The sequence below is a fragment of the Aptenodytes forsteri genome, unplaced genomic scaffold (assembly GCF_000699145.1).
Source record: "Aptenodytes forsteri isolate BGI_AS27 unplaced genomic scaffold, ASM69914v1 Scaffold81, whole genome shotgun sequence".
NCBI classification, from domain to species: domain Eukaryota; kingdom Metazoa; phylum Chordata; class Aves; order Sphenisciformes; family Spheniscidae; genus Aptenodytes; species Aptenodytes forsteri.
In genome coordinates, this window is record NW_008795259.1 from 3,067,811 (window position 1) to 3,093,431 (window position 25,621).

Here is a 25,621-nt window from a genome sequence, read left to right on the forward strand (position 1 = left end):
ATCGGGGTCGCACCCCCCGATATCAGTACAGGCTGGGGGGATGAAGGGATTGAGAGCAGCCCTGCCGAGAAGAACTTGGGGGTATTTTGTCTTTTGTTTTCCCTGTCAGCCTGTTTGTTTCTGCCTGGTTTCCCCTCCACGCTACCTGGCATCCCTGCTTGGGACAGTTGCTCTTACTCACTCCCTTTCACGCTCCTTCCTCCTCCCGCTCTTCTGCAGCACAGCCTGGCCAGCGCTGGGTTACCCATGAGTAACTGTGGAATTAATTAGGCTGAGATCTTGCTGTGGAAGAAAGGAATGGGATTTGCTGTAGACGATGTGTAGAAGATCAGAGAACCCTGGCATAGGAAGATGCTGCAGCTTTGCAGCAGTGCTGAGTATTCAATTCTTGCACTGAATTCCCTCAGAGCAGCTTCTCTTGGGCTCTGGTTGCCTCAACTCTGAAATGTGTGCTTAGCTCTCATAATGTAATTTATTTTTATTTTTTTTTTCCAGTTGACTTTTGACAGTAGGTGACCTTGTGTGCACTCTGAATTCCCTTTTAAAGTCAAGGGGGAAGGAAGGGACCTGAAGGAGGGAGAAAGGAGGTTCAAGCCCCTTCTGGAACATGTCATCGGGGTGTGTTGCAGAAGTATCCAGGCAAAACCCATGTCAGCATCTGATAACCACTCAGCGCCGCACTGGAGCCGCACTGGCCCACGCCCAGTGCGGGCGCTGCGGAGCCTCCGTGCCCGGCTCGTAAAACCCGGCAGGCAGCGATGATTAACGTGCACGTTGAGTAGCTCCCGCTGATCCGGGCCACGTCATACCTGCTGGGAAAACACAGTAGGTCTGTGCCTATTCCCACGCGGCGGGAGATGGATCAGTGGCTGGCTGCGGTGCACACCTGTGTTTGGTGCAACTGGCGCGTTCAGGGTGGAAACTCCTGCCTGCCCTGCGAGCTGATGAGGCAAGGGCAGATGTGCTCAGGGGGCGATGGGCTGGGTGGGACTCGCTCCTGTGGAGATGACTTTTTTTTTTCCTTCTTTTTTTTTTTCCCTCATCTCCCCCTCGGGAGGATAATTCAATGTGTAGTACAAGGCTTTGTTAAGATTTTTATTTTGTCTTTTAATTTGGGAGAGCCCCAAATGCCAGTTGTTCTACTGAAACACAAGAACAAAAGACTAAATAAGTGAATATATCCTGATACTTGTTTCTGGGACACCTATCTAGATCCACAAGTATCAAAGCCGGGAGAATCAGGAATGCTACTTGTGAGATGCAGGGAAGCGGTATGTTCTCCTTGTCCAGCAGCATGTGATTTATAGTTACCCTTGCGCACTGTTTTCAGAGCAGGGTGGTCCGGTTCCCTGGAAAAGGTTTTTCGGCTCCAGACAGTTGTGGAGGAATTCATTTTGGCTCAAGTACAGTCTCCCTGTTACTCTGCAGCACTCTGGAGCTGCCCGGTCTCCTCCTGGCCTCCAGACCGAAGTCCACAAACATGTAGACAATGTCACAATGTCCACCCTACAAATATTATTAAGGATAGGGAATGTAAATTAAACCATAAGACCTTTTCCCCTGCTGTGTCTCCCAGGGCTGTGTAAAACATTGTCTGCTTGAACAATACAAGCTTGACAGACCAGTTTCTTATTTTGATTTGTAAAACAAGTGGAATATTTTTCTCCTTTTTTCCTTTCCCTTAATATTTATTTAAGTCTGAATTAATACCAGACCTTCTTTTTTCCCCCTCTCCCTCTCCTTTTCTTCTTGCCCGAGTTATAATAGCTGTAGTCCTCAAATGATGAGAGGGCAGGGTCACGGCAGCAATAATTGCATGTCAAAATTAAGGTGTCTGATCTTTTTATCTACGTGACTTTGAGCAAGTATTTCTCATGAGGAATGGCTTCCTCCTCTTGTCTCCTCCCTCCCCCTTCTCCATTTCAGAGTTTTATGCCATGCTTGACATTTTCAGGGTTTTTTCCCCCGATTTTTAAAAAGGCCCAATAAGGTAGTAAATTAGGTTTTGCCATGTCAGCCCTCTCAAGGCTGCACACATGCAGTATGTTTTATGCACGCGTGGTTTTGGCAGCCTGAAAAATACCAGTCCTCACAGTGTTAACTTGTTTTCGATAATCAGATGATAGCAAATGTTAATATTTAACTAAAATGTTGGGGGTTTTTTACATATGGCTTCTATTTACAGTGCTTAGACCTGTTGTAAATAAAAATTTGAAAACTAGTTTAACTTTTTATTTAGTTTGGTTGCGAAGTCAGTCCCAGCAGCACGTACCTTGTTCAGAATAAAGGTTGTTGTCAGCTGAAAATTGAGGGATGGTACTCAAAAACCATTTTTCTGTGTGTGTCTCAGTCAGTCCTAGTGATGGGCATTGTTGCTCCTGGTCTTTTCATGCAGGCAGAGGGAGGCAAACAGCTACAGGTCTTATAGCAAAGAACAGGTTTAAAATTAAAGTCAGTTTTGTGACAGTGGCTCCTAATGATGTCAGAATATGTGTAGAAAAGATGCTTAATTGCAGTATGGAGGTGTAAAAGAGAGATGGAAATATCCTGATCCTGCTTTCTGGAAAGTTATGACTATAGTGTTCATGAAAGCTGCAAGCAAGATTTTGTATCTCCCAACTCTTTGATGTTAGATGACATTATGGCGTTGGAAAAAGCGAAGCAGATTGCATCAGCTGAGAAACAAGTTAGTTGACTAATCTGGGGAGGGCGAAGGCTGGAGAAGATCAAAATGTCTCGGAATAAAGGGAACTCCTGCTACTGAAAATAAAAGTAGTAGTGGTGGTGAAGTGGGTGGTATATCGATGCTACTAAAATTAATTTAATCATTTTGAGTATTCAGAAGACTGTCATATGATTAACAAATCATATTTTAATTGTTAGCATATTAGTGATGATTATTTACTTAGCAAACTTCCTTCTTCCCTCTCCCAGTGGGGAAAAGAAACAGATCTGTGATGAGAGCAAGGTTGGGAACAGAAGAGCTAATTGCTCCTGATTAAAGTGTGAAGTTGAAGGGTAGATGAAACTTTTCAGTTTTGCAGTGTTTCAGGTGGCATCTCATTATCTTGGGACTCTGCTGATGTGCTCGCTGGATAGCTTGGAGGGTCTTTTTTGCTTATGGCATAGACTAAGGAATAACTTAGTGCAGAGCATTCAATTTAAAGTCTTGTCCAGGTTAGTTTACTGGCTCTGAAACGAAGTCAATTTGTGTCCTTTAGCATATTTGAAGTTTTAGGCTTGTTTTGTGATTGCAGTGTTGCTTGAGCCATCTCACCACGCTGGGGAGATGGCTCTTACAGGTGATCCATGACTGAAAGGCGTTAGATATGACACAGGGCACGCAGATGTGTGCGGTGCAGCTCGGCTGGCAGCCTGGCGCTGCTTCGGTGGATGCAGGCAGGAGATGCTACAGTGATGCGTCTGCTGTCAGCATCGCCTTTCTGCTGCTGGGCAGGGGAATGGGGCCACGCACGTACTGGGTGCGAGCAGGACAGCGTCGCCCTGTGGGGCGTAGTGGGGACAGCCTGGTTACCCTGAGGTAATTAATATAATCTCTGCCTCTCTGATTGCAAGCAGCTTGACACAACCTGTGCCTTAGGTGTCCCATCTTCACAACGGAGTTGAAGTTTGCAAACCAGGAGGAAGTGCTGTTTTATGTATCAGTGTTCATGCAGTGATTTGTGGCAGCGTGGCACCGAGCCTGTGTGCTTTATTTTTAAGGCTGAAATACCAGACTTAAAAAACATACACTTCAAAAATTAATGTGGAAATTTCACAGCTAAGTCGCGCGTGTCGGAAAATGCAGTTTTGAAGGATGTATTTCAGCAACTTTAACTACGTTAAACTTCAGAAACCATTAGGGAAATTTGTGAAGTCCACAGTTGTGCAGTCCTGTACTGTTTTGCGGGGATGGAAACTGTTTTCATAGGTACATGAAACTGCTTTCATACAAAGCTGCACGATCTAATTATATCTTTCTTGGAAGACTGCTAAGCACGTGTCCTCTGGCTCACGTGTCCTCTCCTCTTTCTCTCTCCCCACTCCCCTTGCTCCCCATGTCCCCAAAACCTTTGGCTTTGTGGTAGTAGTCAAAAGTAGTTTCTTCGCTTTATTTTTCAAATGGTACGTTGCCCAGGCGGTCGGTCATGTCTGTAGTTAAAGCAACCTGACAATTTCTGTGTACGTGACCTTGTGTTCACTGTTCACAAGTGATTTTCCTGGGCTGCAGCTTTCCCTGCCAGGTGTCTGCCGTGGTCAGAAATGGTTTACTGGTTTCTGAGAATGAAAAGTGCAGAAAATGTTGTTCCCACTGTAAGAAAAATGAATTGGATAAAAAGCTGAACAAAACAAACCATCGCATTTATTGAGTTAGCAAGCTCCAGTGTACGGGAACAGGGACCCCAGATTTGTCGGGAACGGGAAGGAGGCAGATTGTTGAGCAAAAGGTGATACTCTGGTACCAACAGTATCTCTTTCGCTGCCTGAGTAAAAGTTCTTGCAAAATTGGATGGTTATAAACCTCTCAAAATACCAGTGTGTACTTGCTCAGTAGAAATTTGTTTTAGAAGGATTTATCTTTAAGAGGTCCTAAGCGCTCAGACACTGGTCGAAGATTTTCAGCGAAAGCATCCACTTATGATAAAGCTGAAGAAAGTTAGATGTACTCAGCACTTAGAGGTCTAGCATCACACAGAGAGGAAGTAGCTTAAAAGTCAGGTGTTGACTGTGTCATGGGTTGAGGCATTCCAGCATAGGTGGTGTAGGCTTCTTTGAGTGGCTGTTCAAAGAAAACAAACAACAAAACCTCTCAGTAGGTGGTTTGTTCTTTTTCTTGTGGTTTGTTTGGGGTTTTTTTAATGACTCTTCTGGTTTTCAGGTAAGTCCAGTTGTGTCCGATAAAAATGTAAGGAAAGATGTAGTCTGGAAATGTTTGGTCCTGAATGTGGCTGGTCAAAGAAAGAGGAAATCATTCATTTTTATACCTTCTCAAGTCTTCCAGGATTACTTGGTTTATTTTTTTTACTACTCTTAATGTCCCCATTTTGAAATGTGATCTTCTTGATACTTCCACCCACCTGGTTGTACTGGTGGTCAAAAAATGCCAGGTGTTCTCAAGAACACTTTATTGACACTTAAAATACAGATCAGGGAGCGCTTTGCCCAGCTGTGATCTCAAAGGAGAGGCATCCTTACTCTGAACCTTGAAGGTTAAATAGTTTAAAAGCTCTGTTGTTGCCGTGGCTGAGAGGGAGATACAGAGACACCTGTGGCAGTAAAACCACCCCAACTTTACGTGTTGCAGTTGGGCTGGCACATCCTTCTGGGAGGCTTCTCCTGCAACCTTTTTAGTGTGGTTTAACTGCGCAGTTATTTTGTATAGAGTTGAGCATCACAGCATTTTCTGGAACTTGTACACTTTCTTTACCATTAAAAATGCAGCCAGAGTGTCGTCTTTGGCCGGGGGTTGAGAAGGGGAGGAGAGAAGCGTTGTCCTGTAGCAGCCTGGAGGAAAATCTTGGTACAGTGGTCTCCTGTGGCTGTAACTATGAGTACTACTCGGATAGTTTAGTACTGGGAAAAGGCATTAGTGATAGATACATTATAGTATACTTTTTTGCTTTTCTATTTGTTTGTTTGGGGGGTTTTTTGGTTTTGGTTTGGTTTTGTTTTTTTTTTTTTAGTGCTTGGTCTGCTGACTTGGAGCTTTTCCTCTAGGAATAAGTACCTGGAGACTGTTTTGCTTTTTGTTACATATATTGTATGAAAAGCATAACTTTTTTTTTAATTATTTTATTCTTTTTAAAAACAACTTTGTGGCTCATATTTTTTTAGAAAAACACTCTAAGAGAATCTGAAGGCATCATAAATTTAAACGCTCACTAGACGAGGTATTTATATAGAAGATGGATTCTAGTGCTGTGCAGGGAAAATTGACAGGGTTTGGTTATAAAAAGATGAAACAGGAAGGAGAGGAACAAAGAAAGACAAGACCCAACACACACAGACCTCAGTGACAAATGATAGATTCTTATTTTCATCTACCGGTCTTAAAATTGCCATCTAACGTGCAGGCAAGCTTGTGGCTTTTCCCCAGGAGGGGCCTGGGGCTGCCACGGTAAGCTGTGGCGTAGGTGATGTGTAGAGGCTGGGGCTCCCAAAGTGGGACCTTTTCTCTAGGGGTTGAAAGGCCACGTGTGGTGTGTGGAGCATGTTACGTGCCTCAGGACGGAGTCTGTGAAGGCCAGCACAGCAGCCGGGTGCTCTCTGGCTGGGGAAGGACCGAGGGTGCAGCTTCGTGCCTGGCTTAGGGTCTTCCAAGGCAGCAGCGTGGGTGACCCTCTGGTCTCCTCGCGCTGAAACCAATGCAGAGAGCAGTCGGAGCAGAGCTACGATCCACCTGCAGGCTGTCTGGGGAAGGGTCTGTTTTCTTTCAGCAGCGATCGGGGCATTGGTCATTGGAAACGGACTGTGAACCCACAGTGTGGGGAGAGGGTTTGCGTGTCCAGCTCCCCTCTCGTGGGCTCTTTGTGCCAGGTTCCGGGCAAGTGTTGGACCAGAGCATTTCTCCTCTTGTCAATTTTCTCTTTTTAGGACAGAAGGGTCTGCCTTGCACTTTTCCATGCAATCAGGGTGAAGGTAGTACAAACCAAATCCTTGGTAGGCATCTTATTATGACCTTTTTGCAGTGGGTATTCAGTGTGCTTAGATGCCACAGACAGCGTTACAGCCTCTGGAGGACAAGTGCTTTCGAGGCAGGAGCCCTTAATTGAGACAGCTTGTGTTTGTAGTAACAAACATGCAGCAGACTTTACATTTGTGACTTTTATAACTTCAGTGCAAATACTGACTCACTGCACGAGCCATGTCCAGATTTTCACCCCTTATAAAGAAGTTACAGGATGGTTACTTTTTGGGTGCATTACCTTTTGCCAGATGTCTTCCCAAGCATCTCATTTTCAAATAGTCCTCCATCTTGATGTGAAGCATAGTGACTCACAGCATGGGTGGTGACTCACTGATATCAATTAAACATTAGGATCCTGAAGGTGTGACTCCTTAAGCTTTGACAAAAAAAATGCTGTCACAACATGAAAAAAACACTTGCAATATATTGCACATCTGCATAGGTGGCAAATTCTCTACATTGCTGTACTGCTATGAAAAAAGCTTTTGGTTTTTAAATGTTCCCTTTCCAGCGGCATATTTTGTATATAGTTATTTTTGTTTCAGCATAACAATACACTCCTATTGGTTTAGCAAGTCACTTTATCAGATATCTTGCATTAGGAGGATGGATGGAGGACAGAAAGCAGACAAAACCCAGGGACACAAAAAGAAATCCCACGGAGCACTGTAAATTTAGCAGCATCCTTCCTTTAGGCTGGGCGCTCTTAACTCCCAAGTGGGACACCAAGGGATTCAGCCAGAGCAGTTACAGGATTTAACAGTCTCCCTGCTTGTAACAGATTAATCTACCTTTTGTAAGAGGCAGTAGAGGATTACTGTCTAGTCTCCAGCCAAAACAATCTCCCAGTGCAGATTTACTTGGAGTGCCACTTGAACTGTCATCAGCGCTGTCCAGCCCAGCGTTTTGTTCTGCAGGGACATGGAAGCCTGTCACTCCTTTCTCTGTGGAGCAAATTTGAGTGTCGTGTTTGCGGGATGAAACTACTGGCACTTACAGAGGACCTGCCACAGCTCCGGGCACGGCTGTGCCGTGTGGGCACGTGTCAAATACTCTCTGCTCTGCCGAGCCCAGGTGTATGTAAGGGGAGAGACAGCGTTGATGCTATATAATGGTTCCTGCTTTATTTCTAGCTCTTCAAAGCTGAGGCTGCAGTCCTCTGCCTTTGGCTTTTCCATGGGGAAGGGAAGGGGGAGCACAGGTCTCTGGCAAAATTCCTGCACTTTCAGCATGACAAAGCCTTGCTGGTTTGCTCTGTTGCTGTGTTAAGATGGGTGGGACGATACACTAGCTATTAAATATGTATTTTGTCCTATTAATGTCATCTTTACCTGAGGCTGCTTTTGACTGCAGCATCCATTTTTCTTTTGTGCCCTCTCCTTATTCTTCTGTCTTTTTGCGAGTTGAATGCCCTGGTGGCACCCACCATTGTCCTGCCGAATTTATTCTGGATAACTGCTTCACGGCAACCTCTCTGGTTTGTGACAGCTGCCGGAGGAGAAACTGGGGTATGCTTGAGCTCTGAGTACTGAGCGAGTAATTTGGGGTTGTGGCAGATTCTCTGGAAGTTTGTGTAAAAGCAACTGTTGAAATATTTCACCGTTTCCCTATTTACGAGTTCTGAGGGTTTTGGAGAGCGAGAGATTCGGGGAAGGTCAGGGGCTGCCTGCGTCTGTCAGCACCCGTGTTAGGCTGCCCTTGTGGGCTTGGGGGATCAGCTCTGATTTATGCTGGCCTGCAGAGTGGGTGCTTAACCAAGGGCAGGAAGGGCCCAGATGCAGGATTTGCAAGGAAATACTTGTTTTTATTTTCAGAGCAGCTGGGGAGTTGGGCAATAGCCTTAAAAACAAACAAACGATGACTCGCAAATAAGTTATCAAAAGGAGTGGGTGCATTTTAGGCAGCACTGAAGGACGTGCTGATAGATTGACTTTTCTTCTGCTTTTAAACTCTTACTCTGTGTGCCAGTGTGCCAAAGTGGTTTGACATCTGTTGTCCTGGCCTGAAATTTCACAACGGCCCTTCATGGTTGGAAGAGCCAAAATCTCATGAACCTTTACCTACGTGTAATCTGGTACTGCACATTCTCTGCCTGGGGCTCATGCAAGGGCTGGCTCTCTTTGACTAGCAATAGTGAGCTGTGAAAATGAAAAGGCACCGGGATATCTGCTTTTTCTTTTTGCGCTTGGATGACATCACCGTCCCTCTGACAGCAATAAAATTAAAAATTAACAACTTGTAGAGATTGCCTTTAAAAAAATGTTCTTGTATAAATACGACTTTTTAATAAACTTAATTTGTTCTCTACAAACGGAAATGATTTCTCAGTTTTAAGCAGCATATACACCTTCTGGATTGTGAAAATAAACCCAGAGCATTTGAAAGCCTGCCTGGAGCTCAGATGTATTTCCTGAATTTTGTTTTGTTTGCGGCTTGTCTGGGCAGGTACTTTTCTTTGCTAACTGGAGATGGGTTCTATAATTGCAAATATTAGGAATTACATTTCCCCCACTTGCTAAATACTTCTAAAAAGTCAGCATCTTCGGAGAGCAATTCTCACTGCCTTGCTGAGCTGTTTGCTGCAAATAATTCATAGCTATTTGGTGGAAAAAATACTTGCTCATACTACTTTTGGTTCCTCAGTGCCTTCAGTCTGTAGGTTGGAGGATCAGACATGTATGTCCCAACTTCTACAAGTCAGTACAGTGAGGAACTCAAAAATACATTTAACTAAAACAAAAAGCCTGGGCCTGAAAGCTGGCATGTTTCTTTTGGCCACAAAAGTGCTATACTTCTTGGGGAGATGGTATATTATAGGGAGGACATCTCCTGTGATGTTGAACGAGGGGGCTGAGTCAGAGCTAGCCTTATTTGTGGAAGGGCTCTATGTCATGGAAATGCTTAAAAGAGCAGCGCACCTAATTGAACTCTTTTGAGGGAAGCTTTCCTTTCTTTTGAAGTTGCATCTGACTCTTAAAAATAAATTGCATACTTTTACATTGCGTTTTTGGCCATGAAACTTCAGTTACTGGTGTCAGAAGGGCTGCTACTATTACATTACACACGAACAGCCATTTATTCTGCAAAGTTTCAGTTCTGGAGTATCTGACTCTCCAAAGTTAGCTGTACTTATTTTTCATGAAATGTGCATGGCTCCCATTACCATCAATATTTGAACACTTCACAAACCACGAACAAACATATCTTCCTACATTTATTCAAGGGTACAATAGTACTATCCACACTTTACACATAAGAGGGATTAAGTTACATGTCTGAGGGCAATGAGGATGTTGGGCTAAAGCCAGGAATGCAGCCTGGCTCCCCTGAGGCGCAGTCTAATGCCTCAGAGGAAAATGTCTTGGAGTTTAGGGAAGCCTTACTAGAAACCTTGCTGTTCCCATCTTTCTCATGGGAATAAGGCAGTGCCCTAATGAGGGGGTGCCCAAAATGGTCCATTTTCTCTTCCTTTGGACAGAAAGGGTAATTTCAGTATCAGGCGTAGCTTTAGTGTGGAGGTTCAGCCTCTGTCTGAGCTGTGAAATGTCGCTGTGGGAGCTGCTGTCCCAAGGAGTCGCGTGGCTGCGCTGGGCTCTCCGGCTGCCCTGTCTGGACTTGGCTTTTCAGACCTGGTTTGGCGAGCCGTGCCGTTGGTCAATCTTCATCCCCTTCCACCGCCTGGGGAACCGGGATGCTTTTCTGAAAGCAAAAGCGTCGTGACGCTTTGTCCTTGGGAGCTTGGAGCTAACGGCCACCAGGGGTCTGTGGCAAAGCAGCTGCTTTTCCCCATGTTTCCAAGCGGCCCTCAGGAGGTCAATAGGAGAACTTGCTCTTAAATGGTCGGGCTCGCTGCCGGTGGGCTTCGCGGGGCTCTGGTAGTAGGTGTCTGGGCCTGCTACGGTGAGACGCTCAGCTACATCAGTACTGCCAATATTGGAGATATGCCACTTAGTCTAAACTCATGTGGCCTGGAGAGGGGGAGACTTGAGCGTTGGATGTTGTCATTTTATAGTTAAGGGCCTGATAAAGCTCACTGAAGTAAACAAGTCTTTAATTTGCTGCTTGGGGTCCGGGTTTTGACTTGAGGGGGAAAGCTTTCCTCTGCCATTTCCATGCGCTCCTGCTAGGACTGAAATTTGGAAGAAGCTCTATACCAACGTTAGTATGTTTAAACGCATCTGAGAATAACCAATTTATTTCAGTTTATCTGTCTTTTTCTTCCAGTGGGATCTTGTTTGTGATTCTGCCTGGAAAGTTCACATTGCTAAATTCTCCCTACTGGTAGGATTAATCTTCGGCCACTTAATAACAGGATGTATAGCTGACTGGTAAGTGAAAAATCTTTTGATGCAATGTAACTATAAATAAATAACAATATTAAATATTGTTTAGATTTTCTTCTACTTTATATTCATGAAGAACCTTTGCATAATGATTTTTCTCACTTTGTGAAAGAAGCATGATGAATAAACAGTTTAAAACTGTGTTAATTGCTTGACCTGCGTAATTTATATCAAAGTAAATAACATGAAAATAAGCTATTTGATAGTTGACTTAGTTATTTCCCGCCAACACAATTTATTACAGCTGTAAAGCTAGTACAGAATTAAGTATTTTCTAATTATACAAGTGAAGTCTTTAGTTTAGGGCTTGCTTTTTTGTTAACCAAGAGCTACAGCCAAAAGAAATTGGGAGGGGCATTGATTTGACTGAATACGAGACTAGTGTAATGTCAACCTTGTGCTTACACAGTATTTTTCAGGGGGTAGAAGGCTGTTTTTTGCAAACCTTTCTATTGTTCTATTTTTTAAGTTCTTGTTAAGCAAACATTTTGATGTAGTGTTAAGGAATTGCTGACTTATGTGCTGTTAATATTGGGGTATTAAATTTAAAAGCATAGAGTGCAGTTCCTTAAATTGCAGTAGTGAAAACATTATTGGATACCCTGGTTATTCTGAGAGTTCAGCTTTTATTTAAAGAAAGGGTCTTGTAGTGCAAAAGGGGGGGGAGGGATCAAAGGCATGACTCAAGTGATTTCAATGGAAACTTGCAGCATCTGAAACAATAGCTCCGCGATGCTGTCCCAGTCATTTCAGTGGTTTCCAGCACAGTTGCCAATGTTGGTGCTTTAAATGGCCCCAAGTTAACTCTTTTGCCATTCATTAAAACAGGAAAGGAAGAAGAAGAGTTGCCTGTTAGGGAAATCTTACAAAGCCTCAGCAACTCACCAGTTAGTTGGGAGAGAAAAGGTCCCCTCCAGCTGTGCAATAATTTGGCTCAAGCATTTGTAGCAAAATTGCTTCTTAGTTCTTGAATAGTCACTTAAAATTTTTAGGCAAGTGAGGAATCACGAATTTTCAGTGAAGTAGGGGACATGCATGATGAATACAGTTGAATTTGATTAAAATACCAAATTAAAACAGGGCTTTAACAACACGTAGAAAGTACAGTAGGGAAGTGAATGAGGAATCTTGCTCAGTTTTCCTAAAAAGGAATCAGTGTGGAGAAAGCAGACTTATTCCCAAGTTAGGAAAATGCTGCTATGATTGACAAATAAGTCACAAATAAGTGAACAACTTGTTGCCTAAGGCACTGGCTTCAAGAGAGAATTGCAGTAAGCACATTTAATAGCTCTCTGCCACCAAAAGGAGCATCCTGTTCTCCCATCCATTTGTGTCCCTAGCGTGTACTTTGTGCTGCCACGTGTGCTTGTCAGATACTTCTGCAAGCTGCTTAGCTGAGCTAATGCAGCATAAAATTACCCTGATATAAAAATGAGGTATTTTTCTCTCTTTTTTTTTTTTTTTTTTGTAGTGAGTTTAGGAGAGCTTAAGGAGAATCTGGTTTCCAGCTGTGGTGCAAAGAAAAAGGGTAACTTGGTGGCTGGGGGGAACAGTGACCCCCTTGCCCTTTCATGGGTGACCAGAAAGGATATGGTTTGCTGCCACCAAAGCCAGTCCTCGTGCTCCTCTTCAGTCCCCATCCTTGCCATCTGATCTAACTGACCCAGCAGGGATCCTGCACTGGATAGTCTTTTTGTCATTTAGCGGTAGCGTTTGGGGCTCGTAAAAGAAGACCTAAATGGGATTTACTTTGCTATTTAGTCACAACTTGAGTTTCCACTAGGGCAGGAGGTTGTGTGGAGGGACAGATACAAAGGGGATTGTACCTTTAAAAAGAGAAAAAGAAGGAAAAAAGGATGTTGGTCTCAAGCAAGAGCAGGGGAGATTAAACAGAGTAATGTATAAAAGTGTTACAAACTTTCAAAATCTGTTTTCACTTCACTTATATACCACTCTCCAGTTTAGATAATTAGAAGATGGTTTGGGTTTTTTGTACCATTAGGGTTTGGGGCTTTGCTTTTCCTTTTTGAAAGAAAGCTTTTAAAGCTGTATGTGGTAAAGGTGTAGACTATATTAAGGTAATTTGCTAAGTAAACTGAGTGGGCTATGTTCAAAATGCAGTAGGTGTGCACGCTGGGATATCTGTGTGTGGAAAATCTATAGGAAGAAGGTCTGTAAACAAGTTCGGCTGTGTGAAGACCAACTGTGTCCAATGCCTGAATAAGTTACTTGTTCAACAGGCAGAGCACTGCTGGCAATTTTGCCTGCTCTGGACAGAGGCTGTTGAGGTTTCTGTGGAAGGCTTCCTTCTGGAGCAGGTGGGCTTGGTGTTCACGTAGCATCAAGACAGTGGGTCTCTGCCTCTCATTTCCCAGTACTGCCCCTGCTTTGCACCTGCTCTGGTGCTTTTTGGAGCGTTTGTGCCAGTTCAAGTCCCAAAACCTGCAAAGAACAGCATGGGAAGAGCAATTTGATCAGCTGCAAGAGCAAAGCTTAGTCTTTTGAGGGTGGCAAGGTACATGTGTAGGAGCATGCGAAGAGCGGGTCTTGTCATCAAACCCATTCACTTTCCCCCTGTGGTGCAACTCTGACTACGTTAGGAGTATCTTTTTGATGCATCTGCATATCACACTGTGTGGATTGCAGATTCTTCAAAAGCCTGGGGTTGCTTGTATCCCTAGTTATTTATCTGTGCAGGCAGCATTTAGCATTTGATCTGCATAATAGTATGCAGTGCAGGCTGAGACTTTCGTGGCACGGAAATCTCTCTCTGGAATAGTTTGGATGGCAGCAGATAGCATCCTGGGGCTGTTTTACTAGGGAGATTGTCTGTGGTTTGATTTCTCACAAGCATTTCCATGTACTGTTAGTCAGATAACTCTATCTACACATAAAAGGCTTTTTTGATACTCTAAGACACCATCCTGTCAAAACGCTGCTGGATCACCAAATGTATGGCTGATAGCTGCTCTGGAGTTTTGATTTTTGAGGAATGTACTGCATGCCTTGGTGAGGAAGGAGACTAGTTTTGTGTCTGGGAGGAGGTGCTGATGGTGCCTCTTACCAGAGGGCTTATCTGGCCTCAGTTGGCTTTCACAGGCCAAGGAGGGTCTTGGATTTCCTGATTCTTCATTAGCAGCAACCATTCATCTGCATAACTTGTATAATGTTAGGAGAAATTCTATGTCCTAATGATGGATAACCTTGAGTAAAGAGAGTAGGAGGAGGGGAAGAAGGGAACTGATGTCTGCTAAGCATGAGGTCTTTTTTAATCAACGTCAGGGAATGGCAGGTCAGGCTTGTGATGAGAATTAAGTTCCTAATTCTGAGTGTTTGCATAATGCCTTTCATCTACAAAACACTTCCACAAATACTAATTAGTATGAATTACATCTTGGCAATTACGAAAATAGGGCTGCGAAAGTCTGTGCAGATCGCTGATAACACAAAGTTCATAGGGTGCTTTTTTTTCTGTATTCAAGGTTTCGTATGAGGTACTTCCCCTCCCTGCCCAAGTGCTTTGTGTTCCATAAATATAAAATCTGAAGCACACACAGCAGTAACTGCCCCAGTGTCCAGCATGTTCCCAGTGCGTTGCATATCACCGAGGCAGTGATGTTGTGTTCCCACCCTCAGCTCATCTTGTGGTGGGCTGGGTTTGTACGTCGACTAAGAGCAGTCTGCTTTGACCTTGCCATCTTCAGTTTGCACGTTGGCACTTTCTGTTTTAAAAACATTGAATGGTTAATGCCAACAAGTTAAATCTTTGAGGTGCCCCACATCACCCATCGGGTGATGCTACAGCTGAAAAAAATAGTAAACCTGTCCTCATGCAAGGACCTATGACGTCGCCTTCTTAGGTGTGACTTTGAAAAAGCGTGAATAGTGACACACATGCTGGTGCACTCTTCTAGTTCCCAAAAATGTCAAAAATTATAACCATGTCTCCTTTTCAGCCCTTCACCCCATATTTTATTATCTTGTTCCATTTTAAGTAAAGCAAAATCCAAAGTTTTAATTGTGGATGCATAGATACAATATACTTTATAGCTGCTAGTAACAATCTGCTGAAATAACTGAATAGAAACGCTTCAGTATGTGGAACTGGACTAAGTTGGGAGATTTAAATGTGCTTTATTGTGCTGACATTCCACCTGATGGCTGGCTTGCAGCTGACAGACTACTTTGAATGGGTTTGTGAAAGCTGCCTACGAAAAGCAAGTTTGTATATTCTTTGTGGAAACGGCATATGGAGCTGACTAAAAAGGATCCTCACTTCCACTGGAAAATTTGTGGGAGTTGACAAGTTGAAAAATTTTGGAAATCTCCACATAAAGATCCAATTCTTGCTTAAAAATAGACATGTGCTCTGGTGCTTTGTATCATTCTCCTTGCAGAGGAAGAGGGAGGGGAAAGGGGAATTATAAACACTAAGCATAGGAGTAAGAGATGTAAAAATCTCATTTTCCTTTGACATAAAAGAGCCAAACTCTGCAGCAAGTGTCCCACGATCAGTGGCAGCATAGCTCTTCCTCCTCGTTGGCACTGCACCAACACATGCAACTGCAGGTTGCCCTGCAAAGCCTGCCTGCAAAGGAGGACTGCAAATCCTCACGCCCCTGTTGCCAGTAATCATTTTTGGAGCAGTTTCTTCCTCACCCTCCAGTCAGGCTGGTTTTGCGGGTCTCTGCAGCCGCTGTGGAAACACAAGGTGGAGGGACTTGGAGCTCACAGTTTTCCTGTGCGCATTACTATTGGCTCTCTAAGTCTCAGTGAAGCGACATGAGCCCTGTTTTGTGCTTGGTCCGTGTTTGTTAGGCTTGCCCTCAGCAACAAGGCCAAGAAAAGTAGTTTTTTGAGCCAGCTCCTCTTGCAGATGAGGCTGAAAAGCACGTGTCTGTTGGGAAGAGGAGACCTCTGCAGTAAGCTCTGTGGCTGTAGACTATAGAGAAATAATAATGTGCCATGTAACATATAATACCATACACTCTCCCGTGCTATTACAGAAAGCTCTGAGAAGTTGCTTTTAATCTCCAAGGGACTTCTTTATGGCCTTACTGCAGTTCCTAGATGTTTCCTTGTTAACCTTTGGTGTTTTGAAAATGATGGTTAAATCACGCAGTAATACAATGTGCTGTCTCTGCTTAATCCCATCTGAAACGAACTTGTCAGTGCCAAGCTGGCTGAGGAATCTGGGTTTTAGTAAGTAGAAAAAAAATGAGAAGAATGGAACAAGCATTAAAAACGGGTGGCAATATTTGGAAGGGATTGCATGACTTATTCCCCTCTTTGCCAGTTATAATGATCTAGCATTGTGTCCATCCTGGCTTTTAACACTGTTTCTCCATACTTCCTTATTTTTAGGGTTGGTCGACGGCCTGTACTGCTCTTCTCTGTCATATTCATTTTGATATTTGGACTGACTGTGGCACTCTCAGTGAACGTGACCATGTTCAGCACACTCAGGTTTTTTGAGGGGTTTTGCCTGGCTGGAATAGTCCTCTCCCTGTACGCACTGCGTGAGTATGCCTTCATCAGCCATCCAAACGTGTCTTTATCTAGTGCGTGGTTTGCTGTTCTCTGGCTTCCCACTTTTGTCCAAACAGATCAAACCAGAATCATATGGACTGAAAAAGCTTTGGCCTGAGTTTTGGTAAGGAGGTAGGGATTTTGCAGCTGTCTCTTTAGGTTGCTACAGAGCAGTCTGTGAAGCTGTTTCAGAGATCATTTTAAGAGAGTTATAAGGTGTTTTTGGTTTGCTTTTTGTTATTTAAACCTAGAAGTCATCTGTGTCATACCATAATGTGTAATGGGAGTGGATTTCACCTTGCAGTATTGGGCTCAGTAGGAGACTCCTTGCTTTCGCTGTCTCTAGCAGTACATATTCTGGCACTTTTTCAGAAATTCCTCTGTTACTTGCAGCAAGAGATCCCATGTCCCTGCCTCAGGATTGTAAAGTACAGCAAAAATATGTGAGAAGAAGAGCCTGAAGTCCTTTTATCAAGATTTTTTTATTGTTGTTTTGTTGTTAGTTTTGTCTGTTTCACAAAACTACCACTGAAGACATTACACCTTTATTGGGAAGTGTTTTAACCTGTGTGGTTCCTGTGGGAAGGGGCTTCAGCCATTACCAGTATGACATTCAGCTAGAAATTAGGCTTGTTGGGACTTTTCACAGCCCAATGCAGCATGTTAGTTTTTCTTGGTTGGTGTTTGGTTTTTTTACTTTTAAGAGAGTCATTGCAACTGAAGATTTTCATGGGGAAATGCCATCTAAGTAAAAGTTTAATTATGGACCTTCTGAGATCAGAGTAAGAGAGTGCATGCGCCACCTTAGATCAGACAATAGCTTGCCAGACAAGGCTTTCATTCAGCAAATGGGAGATCCTGGTTAGTTTATGCTCTGCTTGATCCAGAGCAAGGACTTGAGTCTGATTCCCCCCTATAATTCAAGTGTTTGCTATAACTGCTGCATGTCTGTCTCCATTGCAAATGGGCAGCTGACTGGATAAACAGTGCACAAATAGAGCTAGTAGGTGTTAGAAGAGTTCTGTGTGAAATTAGCTGCCGCCTGAACATCAGTGCACTTCTATGGAAGTGAGGAAATGTGAAAGATGCAGCACCTGCACCTCTGGTAAATCTTCTAACCTTCTGGCTGCGGAGGTACCCACTGAGGGCAGTGGGGTTTTCTGTATTAAATATTTTCATTTAAACAAACAAACAAACAAGTTGTCATCTTGGTGTAGAGTAGTGGGAGAGGATTAATCCCTAAAGTCTTATGAGAATGGGAGAAACAAGGGGTTTTGTTTTGTTATTGGTTTTGGTTTTAGTACTCAATCTGTTAGGCTTCCTCTCAATTTAGATTTACTATTTTTCCCCTTCTGCTAGAGTCCGTAGCATGCCATTGCACTCCTTTGTGGAGTCATCTTCTGTTTCATAGCCCCTCTTCCCTTTCTCTTAATGGCCTTGATTTCTTCCCCTGGAGTTTTGTTGCCCCTGAATTCCCGGCTGGCTGCCCTGAGCAGAACAACAGAAAGTGGAAAGTTTGATCTGCTAGATGCAGTCATTAGCCGAAGTTCTCAAAGCTACTGTGCGGAAGCAAACTGTATAGGCTTGCATAGCCTGCAAAGGTAATTAGCCTGCCACAGGAATCCTTTACACTGTGTTGAGCTTGCTAGTTGTGCTTGGATTTATAGCCTGCCCAAGGGAAATTGTAAATAACAGTTCTGGATGCTTTGGGAGCGGGAAGAGCACTGAAGTGCTGTCTTTAAAACGCAGAGCTGCCAAGGTTGAGTTGCCCTCACCATTCAAACCGCACTCTTCTTAATAGTCTAACGCTGTTTTTCCTACCTGTCTGCCCTAACATGCAGAGCGAGCCCAGGGATGAGCCTTGCCTTCTGTGGAGGGACAGCACTGAGCCCGAGCCGCCTGTGCTCCTCTGCGGGCTTTCCTCAGTGTTGTAGTGAGCTAGCTTCTTGTGGCCTCCACGTACAGCCTCTTGCCTGGAGCTGCTTGGGACTTGTCTAAAGAAACCACTTTTTGATGTTGATTTGTTAAACTGAAAAGTTTTCCCGCAGCTGCTGTAGTTTTGTTGGGAAATGTGTTTCAAGCGAAATTTCTAGTGGTCTTGCAGGAAGAGACAGGCTTTGCACAGGTGATGGTGCTCGCTGCGAAGGGGGGAAGTGGAGGAGAAGTCAACCCAGGGCTTTCTCCTCCTGGGTGCTGCGGGTCATTTCGTCATCTAGGGGAATGAAAGGCAGTTAATCCTCTTCCACTGAACAAACACACACAGCTTTGAAAGGCTTTTGTTTCATGCTGATGTGGAGGGGGAGAGCTTCTACGTCTTCCAGGTACTGGGTTTCCTGCCCAGTACCAGCCTTCAATGGGTTCCTGTGCTCCTGAGCAGCTGGCACACGTCTTGGCTGGTGAGGCACCAGCAAGGTCCTCAGGAAGCTCTTCCCAGGAGGGCGAAGTGGCTCCCGATGTGCCAGGCTTGGCAGTCATCTGATGCACAGAGCTGGAGCTGCCTGCTGTGATATGCTGGTTAGGTCCCGTGCTATGTTTGCCAAGCAGATTTCTGCAGAAATGGGCTGCCCCTTGTTGGAGGAGGTGCTGGGACTGGAGGCAAAATCTCCTGGAGAGAGAAATGGTGGAGGGGTGCTAAGGAGCACTCCGGTTGGAAGGGGATGTATGACCTGCCCAACAGTTAAACGTAGAAAAGAGTGTAGATTGGGGGGATGGAGGAGGACAGGTTGTTTAAGAGAAAGGAGGGGAAAAGCTATTTTTTCTGAGGGTGCCTTTTGTTCCAGTATTTGTTGCTGCATGCACATCTAGGGAGGAAGGATGGGCGTCCTGCACCTGCTGGCTCAGCACGGTTGGATGCATGGCACCGTAGCCTGCTGCCCAGCTGAAGAAGAGGAGGAGGTTTGAGTTTACTCATTGGGGTGGAAAGCCCTAAGCCGGTCCTGTGAGGAGTTTCCTTTGGACAGGCCGAGAGGGAGGGGAAGAGGTGCGGGAGCCCTGAGCAGGGACATGTGTGCCTGAGTAATGCCTCAGCTGGTGTCTGTGGACTCATACAGAAAGCGAGGTGTGCCACTCTTACTGCAAATAGCTCTGCTTGCTGGTTGCAACTCATGTGGGACAAAGTACACTCAGCAAATGTGGAAGTCACAGGAGAAAGCAAATCTGATTATCTCAAGGGTGGGAAGGGTGTTGCTTCTGGGTCACTTTAGTCTCACTGGGGCATTGCCTCAGCCGTGACCCCGGGGCAGCCTTTTCCTGCATGCTTGTGCAGAAGGCCAGATGCGACGGCTGACTCAGCGTGGGTCCCTTTCTTAGGGCTCGCTTTCACGAGCTGGTGTGAGCTGATGCAAGAGCTCGCGTGGCTGAGGGCAGGAGTTCCTCCTCCCCGTTCTCCCCCTCTCCTCTCATGTGCTGCTGCCCAAGCCGTGCTGGCACCAGCGTCTGCCTGAGCCCTCTGCAAGGGAAGCCATCCACACCTTCCCTCTGGAGAAGACCAAGTGTGCTGTTGTCAGTGGGATGTGCCCTCTGGTCTTGTCTCCTTTTCCTTTGGGAGTCCTTCTGCTGGGCATCACATCCCTTGCGCTGCCTGAGCCTGGGGGATAGAGCGGGAGCGTGGCCCCACACCATGCAGGACCAGTTAAATGGATGAACAGAAGCAAGGGTTCCCTTCCAGCTGATCACTTCCTATGCTGCATCTGTCTCCTCCCCGACATCCCTGCTTTTGTTACTTTCTGGAGTCGAAGCTAGGATGATGGTATTAATTAAACTATTCAAAGGGGAGAAGAGGAGGGGAAGAGTTGTATTTTTCTGGCAAATGCTCCCGGTAGGTTTAACGAGCCTCCCGTTAAAGTGCTGTGTGCCATCGCTAATGACTGTACCTGAGCTCAGACAGCACAAGGCATGGTGCGGATTTGCACGAAATTGCAGGCTGTTCAGTAGTTTCATGGGTGACTGAACTACAGATTACACTGTAGAATTAGAAAGTCTAGACTTGAATGAACCAGTAAATAGGCTCTGGAAATAGCTTTGCTGAAAGGGAGACAACATTTTCTCAGGTTGGAGCGAGGAAGCAGGGGTGCCCCTCTGATGCATAGTAGCAGGATGAGCAGGCATGCTGTTTTCTCTTTCACTGTTAGGAGAAAAAAAGTAGAAATGCTGTTGAAAATCATAGGTTGTGTTTCAAAAGACTGGATAAGCTTGGCAAAGGCTTCCAGATGGGTTAAGATGTCCAGCTGTGATGTATCTTTCTCATTTAGAGCTAGGTCAATCTAACCTGTTACTCCTGTAAATTGCACAGGCACTGATCTGAGAAGAGACTAAATGTGGCTGCTTTAGATTTTTATTTTTTTTTTAACATGTATCCTGGAAAGCCAGAGCAGTGTGCTAGAAAGCTTGCTCCAGACTGAAGAATGAGCAAGTGCCAAAACGGAGCGTGGAAGCCTCTGGGTGTTGGGCTGTAGTGATGTCAGATTTGCAAAATAATTTTGCTTCCAGTCAGGTGTCAATATGAAGGGTGAGATTTATCTCTTTTTTTTTTTTTTCCTCTCTCTCTTCCCCCACCCCCCCTCTTCCCCCCCTCCTAGAAGTGTATAGGCTCTGAGATCCTGGAGCACCCCGAGTTTATAATTCCCACCTCCCTTGGAGTTTGAATGGTCTAAACAATACAATTGCTTGATTTTTATTGTCCGTTTTCCTCTCATCACTCTTCAGTAGCAAGGCCTCGGCTAGGCAAGGCAGGTGAAGCACTGGAAACGGCAGGCTCCGAAGTTGTTCTGTGTAATCCGAACCGGCTCAATAAATAACTCTGCAACGCATTCCCAAATCGGAGGATGTGGAAAACATCTGACTGCTTTCCAGTGCATTGACATGTGCTTTAGCTCTGCAGTAACGTGCCGTTCTCTCCGCTGACAGGTCTGTGATAAGATCAAGGTTGTTAAGCCACCTACCTTCTGTTTATGTAACCAGCCTTTCCTTGCTCTGAGTCACTTGACACAGATCTAGTAGGAGTGATCATAGAGGGATCGACTGAACGGAAATCTTGCTGGATCACCCTAAAGTGACCATTAATTGTTAAATGATACAGAAGCTCTTTGTTTAAAGAGCAGCCACAGGCTGTTCTAACATTGAGATGGGATGTGAGTTTCTGGGAACAGCACCTTTGTATTTTTACTAGCTTTGTGCAAGAACTGTTGAAAAATAGCATGAAGTAGGAGCACTCCAGCTGCCCAAAAAAAGGACTGTGTGTGCCTTTTATCAAATGCCTGGGGGCTCAATTTATGCAAGAGTGGAAAAGGTTATTGGAGTTACAGTACTCTCCTTAGAAGTACAAATCTTCCTTGCTCTACATTGCTTCCTTCAGTACAATCAAATTATGACTCCTCATATAATCTGTTGGCCTCTTTCCCCTTAGTACTTCCTCCAAATTTCCTTCCCTTTTCTGGTGGTCAGAGTGGGTATGAGCTCTCCTAGGGACATGGTATCTGCCGTTAGAGCATGGGCTGTCATCCTTATTTTAACCCCTACAAACTGTATTCTGGAGCAGAGGTGCCCCTGAAGCATTGCTAACACATTGTCCCAAATCCTGAAAAAACTGTACTGTTTGAGACAGTCAGTTTGAAATGAATTAATACAAAGTCTTAAAGTATGCCAAAGGGGAATAAAAGGAGGATCTTTCTAAAGCTCCTTGGGAGATTACAAGATGTTTGGTTAATGCAGAAATTGCAGCAGGATCTAATTTTAATCAGTTTTTCCATTCCAGTTGCTGAAAATTTTGTGTGTTGTCAATGTGACCAAAAAGCCCATAGAATTAATTTTATTTGAGGTACTTTTTGTATGACTGGTCAATTGGGAATGCAATTAAGATGCAACACTGCAGTTATACTTGTGATGATGACAATCAGATGAGATTAGAGTACACTTGCAATTTCCCCAGCTCAAAACACAGCTTGCATTTACCATTTAAAGTGTCTGTCTTTTAATTGCTCCAAACCAGCTCCAGCAGTTTGGGTGTGCTCAGTGTGCAAAATCTTACCTTCTGTCATGCAAGTACTTGTAACTGTAACTGTTTAGGATTGTAATGACACTTTTAGGGATTTTTTTTTTTATCTGAGCAATGTCAAATAGACTCATAGGTCTGCTCATCCCTGTTGCACAGCTTAAGAGCTTGCTGCCACTGAGAGGAAATGGGGGTGGCTCCTCTCCTCCCCTTCCAAATTCCTTTGCATTGTCTCAGCTGCTCATACAACCATGGCTTCAAACTATAAGGGGGAATTTAAGATGGATGTATAGTTAGATCCAGAAAGTTGCCTTTCACTTGCAGCTCTTTGACTCGGCTGAAGTGGTGTTAGAGCCTTACTGTAAGCATAAATTGTAAAGTGTTTGTTCCCCCTGCCTTTTTTTTGTTGTCGCTGTAAGACAGCTGCTGAACAGCTTTTCCTTGCTATGTAGATCCAAGCTAGTGTTCAGCATTGTGGAGGGTTGCTGGCAACAAAAGCTTCACATAATATATGTTCATGCATCCGTGCAAGCCCTGTCCGAAGTGACTGATGCCGCCGTTGGGATGTGGGTGGCCTGTATCTTGCAGAGTCCTTCTGCTGCTGTGCACCAGCGCAGCACCCCTGCTAGCCTCCCTCCTGAGAGCGGGTCTCAGCAGTACTGCCAGGGAGTCCTCCCATCAGGAGGAGAGCACTCCACCACCGCTGTCGGGTCTGCTCCTTCTCACCAGTAAATTGAAGTGCAGAGCCTCCCCACTATGCCCTGCCCAGTGCCTGAGCTCCAGCTACGCTGCTTATTTTGGCTGGGGAACAGTTACGTATTTCACAGTTACAAGGGTTTGGTATTGCAGCAATGTTGTATCACTGGTGTATGTCTGATATTGTTGTGGGTTTATGGTTAATCACATACTTCCATGGTCTGAGAGGTACGTTGTGGGTTGGTTTTTGGTTGGTTTTTTTTTTTTCTTTGAGAAATGCAAGTGGTTTGGAGACAGGGATGTGAAAGGTCTGTCAGTTGTGCTTTTTTTATTTTTTTTTTTTTTCCTCCCTAGCAGGAAACTGAATTTGTTGCAGAGAGCATCAGAGAGAAGTCGTACATATAAAACCTATTCTGCTAAGTCTGTTTGCTTACTAGTTTAGTTTTAGCTATCCTGTTCCTCAGCTGTGTCCTTACACTTGGCAGAACTTGAAAACTGCATGGGCTAGTGTTGGAAAGGAGATGGGCAGCAACAAGCTCGGGGGCTGCCCTTAAGGTAGTCAGCATACATAAGTTTCTGCTGCAAAAGGAAGCATGCATAGGTTCATAAATCACCTATGAATGAATGCTACTTTACTTCCCTTTCCTGCCGGTCCCTACAGGTTAGCTCGTCAGGAAAATGCAAGCCAAATTATCGTGGCAACAGGATGTGCATAGAAGAAAAACCACGTGTATGAGGAAGGTGGATTTAGAAGTTATCTGTAGTGACCTGAATATTCAAGTCCAGCAACAAATGTCAGCACGCAAATTCACATAAATATTTATGTGCCTTTCAAGAGGAACCGTAATTTAACAAGGCTAGCCAAATTTCCATCCCCAGTCACGCAGACATGACTCCTATTTTCTCGCTTACAAATAACATAACCCCGTGGGATTTTTACTGGTTCAAGTTAATTAAATTTCACTCAAAGCATGAAATTTGTAGGCAGCACTCGTTGCAGTATTTCTGCAAATGCATATTATTTCGTCAGATACAATAAAAAGTTCACTTTTGTTTTAATTCTTTGTTTTATTTGTTGTCAGTCTGCAGAATTTAATTACACATGCTGTACCAGTGTTCATATCACTCATTTTTCTTTTTTTAAAGAAAACTGCTCAATGTTGCATTGCGGATGAATTTGTTTATAAGTCGTATGCTGCGATTACTGATGGACCTAAAAGTATGAGCTATGTTTTGGTCTTTTGAGAACATCTGGTCCCTTCCTAAATGAATTGTACATATGCTTATGTAGTTTTTAGAGCTATTGAGGCAAAGCGCTTGTTAGTATCTTAAACTTGTTTGCTCGCATTCTTTGAATTCTGGTTATGGTATGAATTGGGAGAGAAGAAATCAGTTTACGGAAGGCTAAAGAATGATGTGCAAATCTTTGCAAGCACTACTCCAGTTTTGTATGTATGAGCTGTATGTCTGCTTTAGTCACCCGTACATTCAGTAAGGAATCTTTCAACTATACATAATCTTGAATTTAGACTTGGTAGTAAAACAGGTAGTATCTTAGAGAAAAAGGGTGTTTGAAGCAGGCTTCGTGGCTTGGAAATGTAGCTGTCTCTTGATGAACAGTGTCTGTGCTGAACTGTGGGAGAGAGCACGGTCCAGTATTTGCATCAGAAGTTACGGATCCACGTTCCTGCGCCTCTGTGGGTGACTTCCCCAGCTTCTGGATGCCCCAGCATCTTTCTCTAACCGGCTTGCGTTTGGAGGAATTCGGGGCAGACTAACCATTCTTGTGGCTTCTCCTTCCAGCTTTCTGTCCTATTCCTGTGGTAGAGATCACCCTCTTGTAGAGCAAGCTATTAGCTCGTCCACTGATGCCTCAGTCCTCTCCCATACAGTCAGGCATTTAAGTGCAAATACATCTCCATCAGTGGCTTACCTCACACATTCCATATATTAGGTTAAGGACACGCATTTCATTCTGTTGCTGTTTATTGTCTGAGGAGAATGATCTCTGGCAGAAGCGGCAGGGGAGCACAATGTTTGTGCATGCCTTGGCCAGCCGGGGATGTGAGGAAGTGCCTTGGTGTGGTGGAAGAGGGCTGGAGTGGAAGCTCTGCTGGAGTGCGGTGTGCTGTAATTAATAATTCCGTTAAAAATGCAGACTGGAAGACCTGTGTGCCCCAGTACTAAGGCATAGGTAAGTTATTTCATGTACCATCTGTTATCCAAACACTTGAGACTAATTCTGTGGAGAAATGAGGAGGGCATTTTCTCCATGAAGCGTTCAGTTCAATAGATATTTAAGCACGTGGACCAGGGATCATTGTCTAAAATAAATAAATTAATGAATCCCCAGAGTTTTCTGCTTGATGTGAAACT

At 44.4% G+C, this 25,621-nt stretch overlaps 1 protein-coding gene across 1 annotated transcript in view; it reads left to right on the forward strand.

The window, feature by feature from the left end:
* Positions 1 to 25,621, forward strand: part of SLC22A23 (solute carrier family 22 member 23) — a 121,229-nt gene that overhangs the window by 10,909 nt on the left and 84,699 nt on the right. Inside the window, exons 3-4 of the mRNA XM_009279232.2 lie at positions 10,913 to 11,016; positions 16,396 to 16,550. Of these exons, the coding sequence (XP_009277507.1) occupies positions 10,913 to 11,016; positions 16,396 to 16,550 (259 nt within the window). The remainder of the gene's footprint in view (positions 1 to 10,912; positions 11,017 to 16,395; positions 16,551 to 25,621) is intronic.